Source organism: Amblyraja radiata, chromosome 19 (genome assembly GCF_010909765.2).
Source record: "Amblyraja radiata isolate CabotCenter1 chromosome 19, sAmbRad1.1.pri, whole genome shotgun sequence".
In the NCBI taxonomy this organism is placed as follows: Eukaryota; Metazoa; Chordata; class Chondrichthyes; order Rajiformes; family Rajidae; genus Amblyraja; species Amblyraja radiata.
This window is the reverse complement of record NC_045974.1, coordinates 34,672,837-34,691,675: the sequence shown is the minus strand read 5'-3', so window position 1 is coordinate 34,691,675 and position 18,839 is coordinate 34,672,837. Positions and strand designations below refer to the sequence as shown.

General features: G+C 41.7%; 1 protein-coding gene across 1 annotated transcript in view; it reads right to left on the bottom strand.

Moving 5' to 3' along the window:
• LOC116984113 overlaps positions 1–18,839 on the bottom strand; it is a 98,382-nt gene that overhangs the window by 30,645 nt on the left and 48,898 nt on the right. The window contains exons 15-19 of the mRNA XM_033038205.1: positions 15,721–15,916; positions 12,771–12,881; positions 8,177–8,276; positions 6,136–6,256; positions 5,712–5,775 (exon numbers count right to left, since the gene is read on the bottom strand). Of these exons, the coding sequence (XP_032894096.1) occupies positions 5,712–5,775; positions 6,136–6,256; positions 8,177–8,276; positions 12,771–12,881; positions 15,721–15,916 (592 nt within the window). The remainder of the gene's footprint in view (positions 1–5,711; positions 5,776–6,135; positions 6,257–8,176; positions 8,277–12,770; positions 12,882–15,720; positions 15,917–18,839) is intronic.

Below are 18,839 nucleotides of genomic sequence, written 5' to 3'. Positions count from 1 at the left end.
ATAATGTTCAATGTTCGGTCCGCCAGTCCCAGTTGCAGTAGAGGTTTCTTTAGACTCTACAAATTGATAGGTCTGTTGTATTTGACATGGATGGGTTCCCCTGTTACGGGATGAACCAATAATCTGGTTGTTTCAGGATGGTGATACATGGTTAAAACCCATGTCGAGTATCACAGGGAACCATGGTTAAGTAGGCCAATCGGCACTACCAATTAACAGACGCCGAGTCTTGTTGTATTTTTCGTAATACCCGACTGGTGATGCAGAAAAGGAGGGAATGCATAGATAAACAATTGCTCCCTCAATGCAGTGAAAAGCATCTGTCCCTGCTGTCCCAGGGTCTGGTTCCCAAGAAACACAGTTTGGTAACTGGTGATTAAGTCTTATTTTATTGAATTTGCGTGACCTGATGTCTGTCACTGAATTTTGGGTTACCTGGTAGGTAAGTAGCTGACATTCAAATATTTCTCTGGATACACCATTACCAAATTGTATCAGTCAGATTGTCACTCTGTAGTCTAACATGCTGGTGATTTATCCCAGAGCAGTATGACTTTAGGCCATAGAACGCACCCCACATTTCCAGGTAGTTTATGCCCAGTGCCTGTGATAATGATGCCTCCTGTGCCTTTCATCTACCTCCACAGATGGAGATGGAATTGGTAGTACCCCAACCAAGCGCACTGGCATCAGTTTGTAGCACCACTAAGGGTTTGCTGATAACGATAGGGTTGGAACAATGCCGAATGTTATCCCTCCATCATTTTAATTCCATAAGCTTTGATTGGTGGCTTATTGGTCGGTGGAAATGACCAGTATTAACTTTGAGTGTTTGTATTTTTGCCCTTTGTAGATTTTTGGTAATACAAAGGTCCAAATTGTGTGGCTGGAAAGGCAGACACTATATGCCAATTACCCTTGCTACCAATCTGATAGACGGTTCACTGATGTCAGTGGGGTTGTTGCAGGCCTCAGTTAAGACTGTAGCCTTGTCCTTTGGTAAAGTCACCGACATGTGAGCTGTCAATAGTGAACCCCAAATAATCCATTATGTTGGTAGGCGTTAGTTTAGATTTAACTGGATGGATGATAACCCCAGTTTTCACCCAATTGTATGGTGGCTGTTACAGCTAGTTTGGCCAACTCCAAAGTTATGCCCACAATTAGTATGATCATATGATTATGTATTTGGTAGAGCTCTATACTGCCAGAGCTGTCCCATCCAGTTGAATTTGAAAAAAATAACGTTTGTGATCAGTCCGTGTAGGCACTGAATAGTAAGCATCTTTTAAGTCGATGCTAGCCATGGAGTAGCCTTTGGAAATCAGTTCTTTAGCAGTTACCAGTTCCCATTTTGTACTGAATATATAGTATAATGTATTCAATTTGGTCAATTCTATGATGATGCGACTGTCACCATCTATTTTGTTTTTGGTAAAGATATAAGACACAAATTCCAGCCAATCGTGTTGGGTTTACCCATTACCCCTTTTACACAATTCAATGGTATATCCCTGGATACTGCTTAGGATATAAGTGTCTGTAGTTGATATACACCATGTATCCAAAAGAGTGTAATCTCCCACCAATATATGTATTATCCACTCTTCCTATAATTTGTAAGGGACCAGACCCACCTACCTCCATTGTTATCAGTGGAAGTTTGCTTCTGTGTAGTCTTCATGGAGGTTGAGGCGCCGGTGTCTGGGTTTGTTTTTGGGTTCGGGGTTTGTGCATCTTCCACGAAGGCCGGTCTGCGCTATGGTCTAAAAGACCGCTGTCCTGTATGACCGGCCTTTGAGCTTTCACCAGCTTCTCTTGTTCTGCTGGTGGGTGCATAAGGGTGCTGTCTTTGGCTGTAGGAGATCCTTAATGTTGTCGCCTTTATGAGCCCCAGGGTTTTTCTAAGTCCTGCTCTGACATGTTTCCAGGTGCTATTTCCACGACTGGAACATTCAGGGATACGCAGTTTCCTGGTCCCAAGTATTTTTGCAGTGGTGTCCATCGTGGTCTGGCTTTATGTATTTGGACACCATGAACAGTAGATTTTGCCTTCCTGCACCCCCTGCACACTTGTAGTTTTGTTCGTCAAAACCCCTCTTCAGGGTCAGCCCAGAATTGACCCCCCAGTACTCCCCTCTGACGAGGGAGATGCACTCTGCAGCCCTACGTAAGGTGCTGCTGTTTTTTATATCCCCATGGTGACTAGACTCCATCTCCCGGAGTCTGTCATGTTGGAGCTTTTGCTCCATAAGCCGCTCCAACCGGCTCCAGCGCTCACAGTCGCCGGCCGCTCGCGGCTGCTCAAAGTCGGACTCATCAGTCACCGACTCTTTTGGTTTTCTTCTTGCCTTCCCGCCCAGACGCAGTGTTTAATCTGGCCGGTGCGGGAGCGAAGTCGGGCACAGCTGTTCCCTTATGGGTGATTCCTGTGCCGCCGGCCGCTGCTGGCGTCTGCAACTCCGCGGTCTTCCCCCGCCAGCTTTGTCGCAGCTCTGGTCGACTTCTTTGCCTTGTGCATGTTTCCCCCACCTGTAGAACAGTATGGGAACAATAAAGACCGCAGTATCACTTACCTGCAGGTCCAGGCTTAAAACTTGCCGTTATGGGGAAACGTCCTTCCATCCCTCCTCCTGCCGTTTTGACTTGTCAAAGCCAACGGCTCCGTTCTGTATAGTCTCCCGCCCAGCCATGGTGTTTAATCTGTCCGGTGCGGGAGCGAAGTCGGACACAGCTGTTCCCTTACGGGTGATTCCTGTGCCGCCTGCCGTGGTTTGCACAGCTCTCCATGTTTCCCCACCTGTGAAACAGTATGGGAAGAATAAAGACCGCAGTTTCACACCTGCAGGTCCAGGTTTAAACTGTCGCTACGGGGGAACGTCGTTCCACCCCGCCTCCTGCCGTTTCGACTTGTCAAAGTCGACGGCCCCATTCTGAATAATCTCCCGCCCGGCCGTGGTGTTCTGGCCGGCGCGGGACCAAAAGTCGGCACAGCTGATCCCACTTACGGGGCTTGTGCCTTCAGCTGCTGCTGGCTCCCGCAACTTTGCGGTCCTCCCCAGCCAGCTTCACTCGCAGCACTTGTGGACACTATTTTGTCCAGCTTCCCCCCTGTGTAAAAACAGCGCGGGGAACAAAAAACTAACGCAGAGTAAGTCACTTACCTGCAGGTCGCGGTTTCAAACTTACCGCTGCGGGGGAACGCTCCACCCCGCCTGTCGTTTCGCAAGCGTGAAAGCGATATGACACGCATGCGTCCTGGCGGGATTCTTCTCATGTAGTCACTCACGTGACTCCGAAGTAAAATATATATACATAAAGTGCAATAGGCTTTTATAGTTCAGAGTTTCCAACATTGCTTCAAATTTTCTCTGGTTGTTTAATGCCTCTTCTAACATCAGTCAAAGGGAATAGCAGAGTACCTGATCTCAGTAATAAGAATCTTCATTTTGTAGATATTCACCCTTGAGGTATGATAATTAACTATGTCACTTGTCTGTTGAATATCTTAAGCATGTTGACTCAGAAGGATCGAATGGATCATCCATTTTAGCTTCCTCCTGAGATCTCAACAATTACAAAATCCAATCTCTAGCCAATTCAGTTCACTTCAAGTAATATCAAGAAATGGCTGTGAGAACTTGACACAGCAAAGGTGATGGGATCAGACAATATTCCAGCCACTATGCATAAGACCTGAAGTCCAGAATATGGCCACCGCAAATGTATATTTCTTTGAAGTGATAGGCTTGTGAAACCACTTTCCAGGGAAATTAAGTTAGCCAGGTAGCTGGGGAACATCGATCACGTGTAGGCTGGAACAAGGAAGAATGGTAAATTTCTTTCCCTAAAATTTATTTCCCTGGAAAAACATGGAATTTTACCCCCAAAAAATTGTATTTTCCTGGCCATCCTTACTAATAGGGAACTTTTATTTCAAGATTCTTTTTTTTTTTAACTAAATTTAAATTCCACTCTTGTTGTAGTGGGATTTAAAATCCGAACCTTGACTAGAATGGCTAGATTACAGTTATGTTGCTATGCTAGTTGTTGAAAATCAGGGACAACTAAACTGGCATTTATCTTCAAGCAATTTCACCAAGGACAGATTAAATAGCAATTTTTCTCAATGTCGCCAGTGGAAGCTTGAAATGTAGAAATTGGTTGTAACTTATCTACAAATGAGAAACTAAACTTTAAGAGGAAATCATTGAGAGAAAAGTGCTTTAGAAACGCAAATAAACATGTTATTTTCCTCTTTCAAACTAATATCCATTTCAGCTGTTTCAGAGTATATCAGTACAATTTCTGCAAACGTATGCAGTCAATTTCCATCTCAATGATTATGTCATATAATTGACGTTAGCAAATTGCAAATAAACCAGAGATTCAACTTCTAAAGGAAGGACCCTACAGAGCTGCACAGGAGATGATTCTGTGTTTTCTTGTGTTTTAAAATGAATTCTCACATGCCACTTTGTAAAGGCACTTAGCTGGAAAGCACTTCAGGCACTAAATCTTTGCACGTTCCTAGAAGTGAATAATGGAAATATTTGCTCACATTTTCATGGTTTCTGCTTTGCAATAATGGCAAGTAAGAAAGATATAGAATAAGGCGAAATTAGTTCAGGGCTGTGGATTTGTCAGTGCAATGTGCCTGAAATATGAGCACTAGCAAAACTGATTTCATTAAAGATTGTGCATGACTGTTTTTATCCACTACAAATAGTTATCTTAATGAATTATTGGTTACAATGCAACATCTTATTTATTAACAAACCAAAAGGTAAAAGGTACAACGTCTATGTTATCACAGCAGGAATGTTTTAATTGATCTCAGTGCTGCCTGGTGAGGAAGGGGGTTGCAATTAACCAGATTATCTTATCCTAACTGCTTTCCAGTGAAATTTGTTGGAATTTCTGTGTTTTTGAATGCTGGATGGGTATTAGATCAGGGTTGATTGTGATGTGCTAGAGGTTTCAATTGCTTGCTGTTGAAGATTTAAAAAAATATATACCGAACTGTGGAAAGCTGGCAGAATTAATTAAACCCACCCAAGAAACACCCACTCACTCAGCAAAGAAATGTTGAAATAAAAACTAAGATTACATTTAAAAGACATAGGAAACAATATTTTAAAAACTCTCCCATGACATGCCGCATATCTATACCAAAATTTACATCTTATGTGCATTCTACTCCAACCACTGCAATTTGCTGGAGATTGTGAACCGTCTTCAGAAAAGGAAACAAGCCTGTTTATTCTGCGTGGATCTAACAAGCGTCACATTTTCCAATCTTCAAAGGTCCTAAACCAAATAACTGAATTCTGAGTGAGTTAGAAGGTTATTTATATAACAGTAGCTTGATACTGCAACCCATATAAACATGGTATTCCAATCCATGACATGGCTCACAATTTTATTTACAGCAATACAGATGTTCTATTAGTACCAAAGAAATAAAAAGAAGCCCTGTCCTTGTGGTTGAAACAAATACAATAAACAGCCTAGTCTTCAACATGCCAATATGCAGAGCCACCATTCCACAGAAAGTAGCTGTTGTGTAATCTTTTAAAATGTATTATCCTTTAATTGGTCATAAAGGTCCCTGGTGCAATCATATGAAGCACAACATCTGCATTCAAGTTAGAAAAGTGAAGAGCATTCTCTTACCTTATACATTGGTAATAATAATGAATAACTCTTACTTTCACAATGTCTATTTTTCCAAAGTAAGCGGCTGTATGCAACAATGTGCTTCCATTAATGCACCTGTGCAAAATGGAGAATTTACAATTAGTTTCTATCTACAATTTTTACTAAATTATTTCATACTAAAATTGGAGTAATCAAGGTCACTTACAGCTACTTAAACCACTTAAAGTACATATATAACAAATTCTGATATCTGTAGATAACGGCCCAAACAGAGAAAAAAATTAAAAGCCTCAATCTTTTTGCACGAAATAATTCAGCAATTTACTGAAAACATATTGCAAATACTCAGTGGGTCAGGTAGCATAGGTAGAGAAAACAGAATAAATGTTTTAGGTGGATGTTTGGATTCTGCCACAAAATTTTACAAAATGCACAATAGCCAAATTACTTGAACAAACGTGGAATAAACTCTACCTGCTTGTTGGACTGCTCAGGAAGTTGATGTTGTTTACGAGATTGTGGGCCATATTGTGAAGGATATCTGTGTCCCCTTGGATAATAAGAGGGATTGCTGATGAAATGTATGCATGGTAACCTGAGTAATGATAAAAGCAAGCTCAGAAGAATTTTAAAAGATAGAGGCCAAAATATTCAATTCCAGAGCATGCAAATTTTGTCAGTGCAGAAGCGAATTGGTTCCAAAATGGTCACACATTTGTACCAGACACTTTAGGAGTAGGGGCATGAAAACTTACAAAGCTAATCTACAGATGTATCTACATACAGTTAGCAGGTGACCAAACAATGACCATGTTGGTTTGATGCCAGCATTATTACATTCCAACTATTGTTTTGTTTTCCTTTCCTTATCTACTAGGTATAGCAGTAAGGTGGACTCATGGGCAACATGCATTAAAAAGATCTGTAACTACTTTCAGGTTGGGTCACGTGAAGCTCAGGTGTTCACAACCTCTGAGGAGCTTGAAGTAAGTTTTTATTCCACAATTAAGGCCTCGCTCTGCAGACATATCACCAATGTGTCTGCTGCTTATTTGCAAAACTCATTCACTCATCACCTTAAACTCATGGCCTACATTGACTTATCCTTAAGCAATGGCACAATTTACAACTTATCATCCAAGCTTTCAATTCTCTCCAACACTTTGCTCCTTCCTATCTCTATAATCATTTCAGGGATCAAACCTTTGAAATATCTGATCTCTTCCAACTTCAGCTTCGAGAGAATCCCAAAGTGCAATTTTTTTATCCTTAGAGGCCATGCAATATTCTTTAGTTTTAGCAGCTAACAAACTCTCAATCAACTGAAAACACATTTAGTGGCAGTACTGATCTACTTGGGCTGTTTTAAGGATCATCAACCACTGTCACGTTAATTGCTGATTTATATCTTCCGGCTGTTTCCAGAAATATTTGGTACTTTATTTTATTCTTTCAAGGTGCTGAAGTCCATGGGGTCCAGTGTGCCAGATGCTGAAGTATTTTGTCTTCATTTCAAATCTTCTGCACAAATCAAACATCCTGCTGTGGCGTAGCAGTTGGAATTCATTTTGGTTACATGAGAATGTGCAAAATACATGCGGAGCAGGACAAACTGCTGGGAAGGGGAAGAGGATATGGGCAGAAAGGTTCTTGGCAGTTGCCAGGTTAGCCCAGGGAATTCAGGAAATAACTCTCTGACATGAAATTTCGGAAAGAGCAGGGTTTGAGATTTTTGCTAAATTCTATCACTAGCTGTAACCCCAATTTAAAACCTGGTGTGCTCATTAATTTGTGCAGACTACTAAAATCTAGGACCAAATATTAAATACACACCACCTCAAGCTTACATGATCAATAATGAGTATTACCTGTGAAGTGTTTATTTTCTAATATCGTTTCAGTGCAATCAACAATATGTTTCATCTTCCATATTTCAACTGAAAGTCAGCCATATTCCAATAAATGTAGTATATCTCACGCAACATGAGACCAGTAGTCAAATAGATAATAATCAATGGGACATATTTTTAAATACTATTAGGATTATGAAACTATTAATGGTACTACACATGTCTTCTGTTTTTGAAGTTCCAAACCAAGTGAAAGAAGCCAACACAAGCACAAGCAGCAAGATTGTTGATGACTTGTTTCCATAACTTCTATGAGGATTGGCAGATTTGTGTGAGAGAATGGTAATTGACTGGAGTTAGCTTTGTCCCACTTTTGTACCGTGGTCTTTCATTGAGCTGCTAAATAATAAAGCCAAGTAATTTAAGAAAACAAACATTGCCATTGTCTAGTTTGGATACATTTTTCAGATGAAAATACAGTTCAAAGGTTGCTCTGAATTTACAAGTAATTCATCATTGATAGCTTTTGACCATGTTGGCTATTTTGACTATGCATTTCCTCACTGTACATAACATATTTTCTAGACTTACATATAAAGATTAGGCTTCTATGTGCAAGAAAAAACACCGATATTTTAAGACTATGTAAAGGTATGTCATCTTACTCAGCAAGAACTGTTTGAATTCTTCACTTCGAATGTCATCAAAAGCTGTGTGATTTTTCATGTTCTTTATATGTACATCACAACCCCATTCAATTAAAAGCTGTAATATGAAATCACAAAATAATCACATTTGTTACTGAAATTTAATGGCATGCAATATATTAAATTCAAACTGGAAAATAAATTGCTTATCAATGCGGAACACATGCAAGTCAAATTTACAGGATGCATTTTGTAATGGCTTCATTATATGCATGAGTAACAAATAAGGTTTTGTGATATCTTGGCTGCAATAACATAATAAGCATACTCATACTGTACATCAGTTAAATTGGTGAATCTGTACCTGAAGCCTTTTAATACACCAAGCTATGCAATCTGAAATAATATTGTCCCACATTATCATTATGGTTCTGCGAGTAGCCTTTAGAGCATTTATAAAAGATAATGGCCGAGATTTGTGGACAGGAGTGAGGAGCCTAATGCCCCTGTCCCACTTAGGAAACCTGAACGGAAACCTCTGGAGACTTTGCGCCCCACCCAAGGTTTCCGTGCGGTTCCCGGAGGTTTTTGTCAGTCTCCCTACCTGCTTCCACTACCTGCAACCTCCGGCAAGCACCTGCAACCTCCGGGAACCGCACGGAAACCTTGGGTGGGGCACAAAGTTTCCAGAGGTTTCCATTCAGGTTTCCTAAGTGGGACACGGACATTAGCTTACTGCTGATCTAAGTCCTGAACCCATGCTTATCTCACAGGTCTGAATGAAGTTGACTGATATTGGCTCCATTCAGTGTTGGAGTACTACATTATTAAAAATTTAATTTAAAATATCGGAAATGTGTGGGAAATTTAAGAAAAAAGAAAACACTTCCAAAGGTTCAAATGAGATTAAATTATTAAAACAACAAAATCTATAGCTTGTGTTCCACCAGCTATAGACTTTATTACAGTTTTGATCCAAAGACAGAGAAATTGAATCTATTCCAGAGTTGGGGCGAGACTACTCTTGACATCAGTGTCACAACTGATGAAATGTGGAAGTAAAGAATTACACAGGGTAATTGAAGTCAATCAAAATCAGTTTGAAAATGTAATTTAATTGGACCCATACCTATTAGAAAGGAAATTTGCTATGATTAGCAGATTATAGTTTGCTCAGATTACTATCTAAATGGTGTCAAGTTGGGAAAATGTGAAGTACAACGGGATCTGGGGGCCCTTGTTCATCAGTCAAAGAAAGTAAGCATGCAGGTACAGCAGGCAGGGAAGAAAGCGAATGGCATGTTGGCCTTCAGAACAGGAGGAGTTGAGTATTTGAGTTGAGTTGAGTATCAGGAGTTGAGTTTAGCCCTTGTTGCTACAGGATACTGAGTTGGATGATCAGCCATGATCATATTGAATGGCAGTGCAGGCTCGTAGGGCCGAATGGCCTACTCCTGCACCTATTTTCTATGTTTCTATGTATAGGAGCAAATAAGTCCTTCTGCAGTTGTTCAGGGCCCTAGTGAGACCACACCTGGAGTATTGTGTGCAGTTTTGGTCCCCTAATTTGAGGAAGGACCTTCTTGCTATTGAGGGAGTGCAGCATAGGTTTACAAGGTTAATTCCCGGGATGGCAGGACTGTCACATGCTGAGAGAATGGAGCAGCTGGGCTTGTATACTCTGGAGTTTAGAAGGATGAGAGGGATTCTTATTGAAACATACAAGTTTATTAAGGGTTTGGACACGCTAGAGGCAGGAAACATGTTCCCGATGTTGGGGGAGTCCAGAACTAGGGTCCACAGTTTAAGAATAAGGGGTAAACCATTTAGAACGGAGACGAGGAAACACTGTTCACACAGAGTGTGGTGAGTCTGTGGAATTCTCTGCCTCAGAGGGTGGTGGAGGCTGGTTCTTCGGATACTTTTATGAGAGAGCTAGATAGAGCTCTTAAAGATAGCGGAGTTAGTGGATATGGGGAGAAGGCAAGAACGGGATACTGATTGTGGATGATCAGCCATGATCACATTGAATGGCTGTGCTGGCTTGAAGGGCTGAATGGCCTACTCCTGCACCTATTGTCTATTGTCTATGATTGTTGGATGTCAGCATCTCATCCCAAACTCCTCCTGCCAGAGGAGGCAGTTGAGGCAGGGACTAGTTCCACGTTTAAAAAACAATTAGATAGAATAAGAATAAGGCACAATAAGAAACAATCACAAGGATAGGACAGGTTTAGAGGGATATGGGCCAAATGCAGGCAGGTGGGATTCGTGTATCTGGGACATTGTTGGCTGCTGTGGGCAAGTTGGGCTGAAGGGCCTGTATTCACGCTGTATCACTATGACTAAGAGCTCTGCAATGAGTGTGCTGTGTCCATATCAGGGGCGGCACAGTAGCGCAGCGGTAGAGTTGCTGCCTTAAGGGGCTGTCCCACTTGGGCGACCTAATCTGCGAGTTTAGAAGAGTGTCTTCGACCTTCAAACTCGCAGCAGGGTCGACACGTGGTCCTAGGAGGTCCTATGAGGTCGCAGGAACTCTCCTTCATGTTCGAGGGAAGTTCCCGAATACTCGCGGCCTCAGCTAGGTTGCGGAAACATTTTCAGCATGTTGAAAAACTTTCCGCAAGTAAAAATTGGTCGGCATGGTTCATTTGAACTCGTAGTGCAGTGGAGTGGGGTCGCTATGTAGTTACAGGCAGTCGAGGGCAGCCGTAGGCAATCTCCTTCGCTGACCGGGCATTTTGATTGGCTCATTTGAGCCGACCGGTAGGTTAAAATGCCCGCTAAACTTTAGTATACTTCTTAAAAGTGTCTCCACTCCTTCTCCCCCCCTTCTCCCCCCGTTCTCTCCCCCCCCCCCCGCGCTCTCTAAAGGACTTACCATACACTATGGCAGCCGTTTACCTCCCTCTTCATCGTGCAGACAGCGCTCCCCCGCTTTACCTGGCCCCCACCTTTGCGATGTGTTTGTGTGTGCGGTCGGTCGATCCAGCTCGCGGTTTCAACGCGGACGTTCGATCCAGCTCGAGGCTTTCCAGGCGAGTGCCCTCGAGCTTGAAGGTCGAAGACACGCTTCTTAAGTCGCGGATTAGGTCGCCCAAGTGGGACCGCCCCTTCACAGCGCTTACAGTGCCAGAGACCCGGGTTCAATCCAGACTACAGGTGCTGTCTGTACGGAGTTTGTACGTTCTCTCCGTGACCACCTGGGTTTTCTCCAAGATCTTTGGATTCCTCCCACAGTCTCCCAAAGATGTACAGGCTTGCAGGTTAATTGTCCTGGTATAATTGTCCCCAGTGTGTGTAGGATAGTGTTCAGGTGCGGGGAATCACCTGTCGGTGAGGACTCGGTAGGCCGAAGGGTCTGTTTCCGCGCTGTATCTCTAAACTAAACTAAATATACACATTCTGCAGGACTTGTGCCGTTATAATCTATACCACTGAAATAGCTGCCATCTATCACCCCATGAAAAATAATCCAAATACATGCCCTTGCCGTTCAATGGTCTTACAATAACCCAGTTTCACCCAGTTAACATCCCAGGGGGTCAGCATTGCCTGTAGACTGCACTGACCTCATAGTGTAAAGTCTGTGAATCAGAGAAAAGGTTCAGAGGATGAAAATTCTGAGGAGCACGATTCACTCTCTGTTTCTGCAAAAGTCTTTAACCATCTCCATAGTGCAAGGCAGATGTGCTACATTTCAGTGTAGTTCCAGCAATACTCATGAAGATCAGAGAACACAAAGCAGCCTGCATCTTATTACAGGTCAAAATTGTGGAATTTCTTCATTATGAGCACAGTGGGATAGCTTTACCAGATGGACAGCAGCAGTTCATAAACAGCAGCTTCTAAAGGTTAATTAGGAATAAGTGTTAAAAGCTACATCCCATAGAAAAATAAGTAAATATGTTAATTCAGATGATATGTTAGGGATCTGTATACTTTTATTTCATTATGTAATTTCAAGGCATTTGAAGAGAAGAGTCATTTTCCTCGCGTTAAATCAGATCCCCTCATTATTGACAAAATGGAGCAAGTGATGAGAATACCTGTAATTAATGCATGAATTTTCTCAATTATATTTTAAAATTACATTATCTCAATACCTCTCCTTGGGTTTATTTTCAGTCTGCATTTGACAAATTAATAATTAAAGGGCCCTTTGGATTATGTAAGCCAAGACCCCATTTTAAGCAAACCACAGTAAGTTTATCTCATTCCGTGCAGATCAATGTCCTTTGAGCACGATTCATGTCCCAGAAATATTTCAAAATCTGCCAGCCCATACTCTTGGGCATAAAGTTAATCTATTTCTCAGAACAATCCAGCAACAATTCCCATTTTTCCAAAAATAAACCTTATGCAGAGAGCAACAAGGGAGATATTTTCAGAGATCATACTTTATGAAGTTTAGAACAGTAAATTTCAATTAATATGACAATACTTATTTCAGAGACATATAAATCTGACATATGACCAGAGCTGGTCAAATGGATCATTTCCTTAGCATATCGAAATTAATAAAAACAGTTATTACAATTTATAACAGCTCAGAGTGAGAATTATTTTTTCTCTTTACAAGCAATACTATTTTATTATAAAAAGTATCCACCTTGCATATTTTACGATGCTGTCCCACTGCTGCGAGGAAGAATGGAGTTGAGCCTGTGGCATTTTTTGCATCAAGTGACACTCCATTCTCCAATAATTCCTGAACTATGTCCTGTCAACCAACAATGACACAAGAATGAATCTCTTGTAGAGGTCTTTCAAAGACTAACAATCAGTATTCCTCAATTCAAATTGTATCCCTCAATACAAATTAAAAGCTTTTTTTAATAGCTGGTTGACGGTAAACATTTGCAACATACAGTAAACCTTCGCAATAACTGACCTCTATACAGGGCATTGAAGATAGACACACAACAAGCTGGATAACTCAGTGGGACTGGCATGGGTGATGGAAGGAATGGTGATGTTTTGGGTGGGGACCCTTCTTCAGACTTCTATATATCAGACTTCAGCATTTCTGTTATTGCGGACTGAGGCTTTCATTGCACCCACCCCACACTTTTGCCAATTACCTGATGAGCTGGCGCAATGTGGCGTGCTTCCGGTCGCGGGAGTGGAGAGAGCGAACAGCATGAAGGTGACGTGAATAATGGGCGTGCCCCTGGTGCACTGCATGTGGGGCCAGGGGCATTCAGCTCCCTGCCTTGTGAATTCCCACATGTTCAACCCCCCCCCCCCACGTTTCTTCACTCCTGGCCTTGGGTTAACCTTTACCCCCCTCACTTGGTTATAGCGGACAATCGGTAATAACAAACCTATCCCCGCCCCCCCACGGTCCATTAGTGCCAGGGTTTACTGTAATGGCAAAGACAATGTGCCATTGAGTAAAAGTCTTTATGCTGGATAGACAGTTGCAGCACATGTTGACTTATATTTTAATGTTTACATACATTTAATGAATAATAGTATTGATATAGGTGACTAAATATGTGATCATAAAGTACAAATAGGGCTAAAGTAGTCAAATAGAGCCTAAGAAATATTTTGTTAAAAATATCCGGGCCATTAATTCATTGATCCTGTAAAGCAGGGTTTTTCTGCATGACTCGAAGAACTGCCATTAGTTTTTCTTTGCTGACAGACTCATAATTCCTGCTGATGTCTCTGTGGGTTAGCAGAAGAAGTGAACGGAATGTCAAATCATATTTCAGTGGCCAGTGGAATTTGCAGAGCTAACATCAGTGGAGATTGGTCTTGCTAGCATCATACATAATGGTCAAATTGCATTAGCTCTGGCATCTCTGCTACAAAAAGTGGCTACAGTATTAGATGTAGACGTTGTTAATCAGTGTCTAATGCATCTTCAGTTATCTAATAATTAAGTTATATTTTATTCATTCTTCCACTATATGACAGATTTAATTTTGATATAGCACAAAGAACAGTACAGTACAGGAACAGTCAATAGAAAATAGACAATAGACAATTGACAATAGGTGGAGGAGCTCGCCATTCGGACCTTCGAGCCAGCACCGCCATTCAATGTGATCATGGCTGATCATCCCCAATCAGTACCCCGTTCCTGCCTTCTCCCCATATCCCCTGACTCCGCTATTTTTAAGAGCCCTATCTAGCTCTCTCTTGAAACCATCCAGAGAACCTGCCTCCACTACCCTCTGAGGCAGAGAATTCAACAGACTCACCACTCTCTGTGAGAAAAAGAGTTTCCTCGTCTCTGTTCTAAATGGCTTACTTCTTATTCTTAAACTGTGGCCCCTGGTTCTGGACTCCCCCAACATCGGGAACATGTTTCATGCCTCTAGTGTGTCCAAGCCCTTAACAATCTTATATGTTTCAATGAGATACCCTCTCATCCTTCTAAACTCCAGAGTGTACAAGCCCAGCTGCTCCATTCTCTCAGCATATGACAGTCCCGCCATCCCGGGAATTAACCTTGTAAACCTACACTGCACTCCCTCAATAGCAAGAATGTCCTTCCTCAAATTAGGGGACCAAAACTGCACACAATACTTCAGGTGTGGTCTCACTAGGGTTCTGTACAACTGCAGAAGGACCTCTTTGCTCCTTCTGCCTGCTGTACCTGCATGCTTACTTTCATAGTATGATGTACAAAGACCCCCAGATACCGTTGTACTTCCCCTTTTCCCAACTTGACGGCATTTAGATAGTAATCTGCCTTCCTGTTTTTGTTACCAAAGTGGATAACCTCACATTTATCCGCATTAAACTTCATCTGCCATGCATCTGCCCACTCCCCCAACCTGACCAAGTCACCCTGCATTCTCATAGTCTTTTTAGCTCTCAAAGACCTTGTTGAATATTGTCATTAATCTCCTATGCCTCCACGTGATCTATATCCCTCCATTTCCTGCATATCCATGTGTCTATCCAAAAGCCTCTAAACCGCCATTAGCGTCTCTGCTTCCACCACCACTGGCAATGCATTACAAGCACCCACCACTCTCTGTGCAAAAAAATGGCCTACACATCTCCTTTAAACTCCCCCCCCCCACCTCCCTCTCCCCCCCCCCCTTAATTTGATGCTTTATTTGATGCTTTGTCCTCTAGTCTTTTGCATTTCCATCCTGCAAAAATGTCAAGTGTCAACTGTATCTATGTCTGTCGTAAGTTTATATATGTCTATCAGTCTCACCTCAACCTCCAATGATCCAAAGAAAACAATGCAAGTTTGTCCAAACTTCCCTTGTATCTAGTACCCTGTAATGCAAGCTGAATTCTGGGAAACTTTGTCTGCACCCTTCCCAAAGCCTCCATTCATTCGGTAACAGTGTGACCAGGACTGCACACAATATCTCAAATGTTTGATAAAGCTGCAACATAACATCCTGACTCTTATATTCAATACCTCAAACGATGGAGGTAAGCATACCATAAATCTTCTATGCTATATGTTGCCACTTTCAGGGAGCTATGGAAGGACATTATTTAAGATATACAAAGATACTTTGAAAGATATTCCTTTGATAATATAAAATGCAGAAGAATTAAAACATGTTATCAATACTTACAAAATGACCCCTTCGACATGCCACGTGCAGACATCCATTGCCAGAGATTGATTCTTTTGAATGGAGAATTTCAAGACATGAATCCTTGAAAAACTGAACCATATTTCTCACAATCTCGATGTCACCATTTTTCACAGTTTGGAAAAAAGTCCTTTGCCAGTGAGTAGGATTAGCAGGAAAAACCTCATACAGAAAGCTGTTCATGTAATGATGTTTTGTTAGTACTTTTTGTAAGGACACAGCGTTTTTTTAAATTAAGATATTAAATGAGATTAAATCTCTCACAGTATAACAACGTGTACAGAAATGATGCATTTCACAGTCCATGCATTAACAAGTAACATTTTCATCAATACCTACAGTTTTAGTACTAAATGTTTGCATATTTTCAGATGATATGTTAAAAAAAAATCCAGCTCAGGATTTGCAATATCTTAGTGAATAAATATGCACATCGTATGACCAATAAGGATTCCAATGCTATATGTGGATCTTCAGATATCTGTAGATAAAGACAAGAATCTGATGGATGACCTGCCTGTTCCCAAGGATTTCCAATAACCCTTGATGATGTTGATTTTTTATGCAACCTGGATAAGAGCAGAATTTGGTTACACTATGATGTTCCTGTATTAAATTAACTTATTTACTCCAGATTAGAATACTTCCTGTTAAATTGACATGTGAATCCCTGAGGTTCAATCAATGATTTCAGCTCCAAATGGTTCATTTTGATAAATATATTTCCACCTCCTCCTCACCACTCTCCTCCCCCCACCCCCCCCCCCCACCCACCCAAACCTCCACTCATTCACTTGACACTGAATGTAAAAATGCCACTGAGCAGCGTTCAAAGTAAGTATTATTTTACTTTAAAATAGTGATGGCGTTCATGTAAAAAATAAGCTTTGTTAGATACAGTATTAATCCACCACCTGTGTGGAACTCCATTTTACCCAGACTGAAAAGGAGTTGCAAAAATCATCTGTGAGTTTATTTGTTGACCTAAACACTGTGGTTAGAAAATGAAAAGAAAATTATTTCAGAACTTCTGAAAACATACCCATTAGAGTGTTTGTAATAGCTGGTGCAATGTTTGGAGCTTCCTTGAAAGTGTGAATGCAAGTGCAATTAAATGAAGCTCCCAATAGTACGTAAGAAACTTTGGAGACAAGGACAATTTCATTGGTAGAACCTGCTCACAGCATACTGATTTTAAGACGAGATTGAAGAAACCTGTTTAATGCCATGATTATAAAGAACTTGGTGCATATTGGGATAAAAGTGCCCAAAATAACAGCTCAGTGGTGCGGAAACATAAGCCCACTCTCATCAGAAGTGGAAGATATGAGAAGTAGCCTAAAGGGAGTGAAACAAAAACAAAATCAATTGATAATCATCTATACTATTACTAAAACTCTCATCTTGACCACTTCCGGTTTGCTTTCTTTTCATTGCGCAAAAACGGTACCCTTTATCACTAGGATTTTTTCACCACCTTACTCATCGTTCTCCTCTGTTCCAAACACACCAAGGTTTGAAGTTATCAAAAGGGAACTGCAGATGCTGGAAGGGTTTCGGCCCGAAACGTCGCCTATTTCCTTCGCTCCATAGATGCTGCTGCACCCGCTGAGTTTCCCCAGCAATTTTGTGTACCTTCTAAGGTTTGAAGTTATGAAGGTTTTAAAAATCATGAGATCTGCAGATTAGTCTTCTCGCCTGTCAGTCACTATGAAGGTAACGTCCCTTCCAGCACCCGCTGGAGAATAAATCCCCAGAGGCAGGGCTGAGTCCACAAGTAGTCCTGATTGAGTCCGCAAGAGTGGAGTCGGGAAACCTGCTGTGTGGAGTCGGGAGGTGCTGTGTGGTGCTGCTGAATGGAGTCCCTCCACCCCCACACATCCCCTTCCCCCTCCCTCTCCCCCTTCCCCCTCCCCCTCCTCCTCACACACACCCCCCTTCCACCCTCCTTTCCACACACCCCCTTCCCCCACAAACCCACACCCCCCCCCCCCTCTTTACCCCCTCTCCCACACCATGGTGAAATATTGCATTGGGGAATGGGTTGCATTGGGGACCAGGCCTCCCGTGTGACTGGAACCCAACGGGTCTCACTTAGTCTAGTTGAACATAGAGATGATCTGAAATTTCAGTTGATGAAGAAAAGCTGAAGAAACGTTAATAAAGATTCTAGAAAGGTGAGTTATTATGGATAAATTGCAGAGAGTAAAGAAGATTACCAGTAAATTAAATATTATATAACAAAATACGAATGTAAGACGTGGATATCCAGACCATTCCAAAATTACTTGGATTGTTTGTTAGCATTATCCTGTAGTTTGAATGAGAGTAAGTGAAACAGAGAAATCAACCAGAAGCATTTACACAACATCTCCATGGATTGAACAAAGCCTCCGCCATTTGAGCATGGAATGTTGGCGTCCACAAGTTTTAGGATTGATTACACGGGCCACGGAGAACATGGAAATGATTTTAAAGGATAACAAAGCTCTGGAATTTCTAAGGAAACAATTTGTCTCCAAGAATGGAAGGCATAATGAATTTTATCATGGATGAACAAAATGGACTGAATAATGTTTAAGAAGGAACTGCACATGCTGGAAAATTGAAGGTAGACAAAAATGCTGGAGAAACTCAGCGGGTGAGGCAGCATCTATGGAGCGAAGGAAATAGGCAATGTTTCGGGCCAAAACCCTTCTTCAGACTGATGTGAGGGTGGGGGGGGGGGGAAGAAGAAAGGAAGAGATGGAACCAGAGGGCTGAGGGAGAGCTGAGAAGGGGAGGAGACAGTCAGGACCACCTGAAATTAGAGAACTTCTGATTACCTACAGTATCCCTGGTAACCTTGGTGTGGTCTCTCGACGGTTAAGTGAACCTTTAATGACTGAGTGCAACATATAGTATGAAGTATCAAGCACTATGCTCATTTACAGTTTATTCTCTTCAAGGAAGGATGATAGGTTAACAGCATTACTTCTGTGGCTTATTTTTGTATCAGCAACACCATAGAATCTTTAGACATCAGCATGTCAGAGCTGGCATGTGCATGCAATGTCAAGCCAATAAAGTATAAACAGAGTGTGACAAGACAAGTTGAA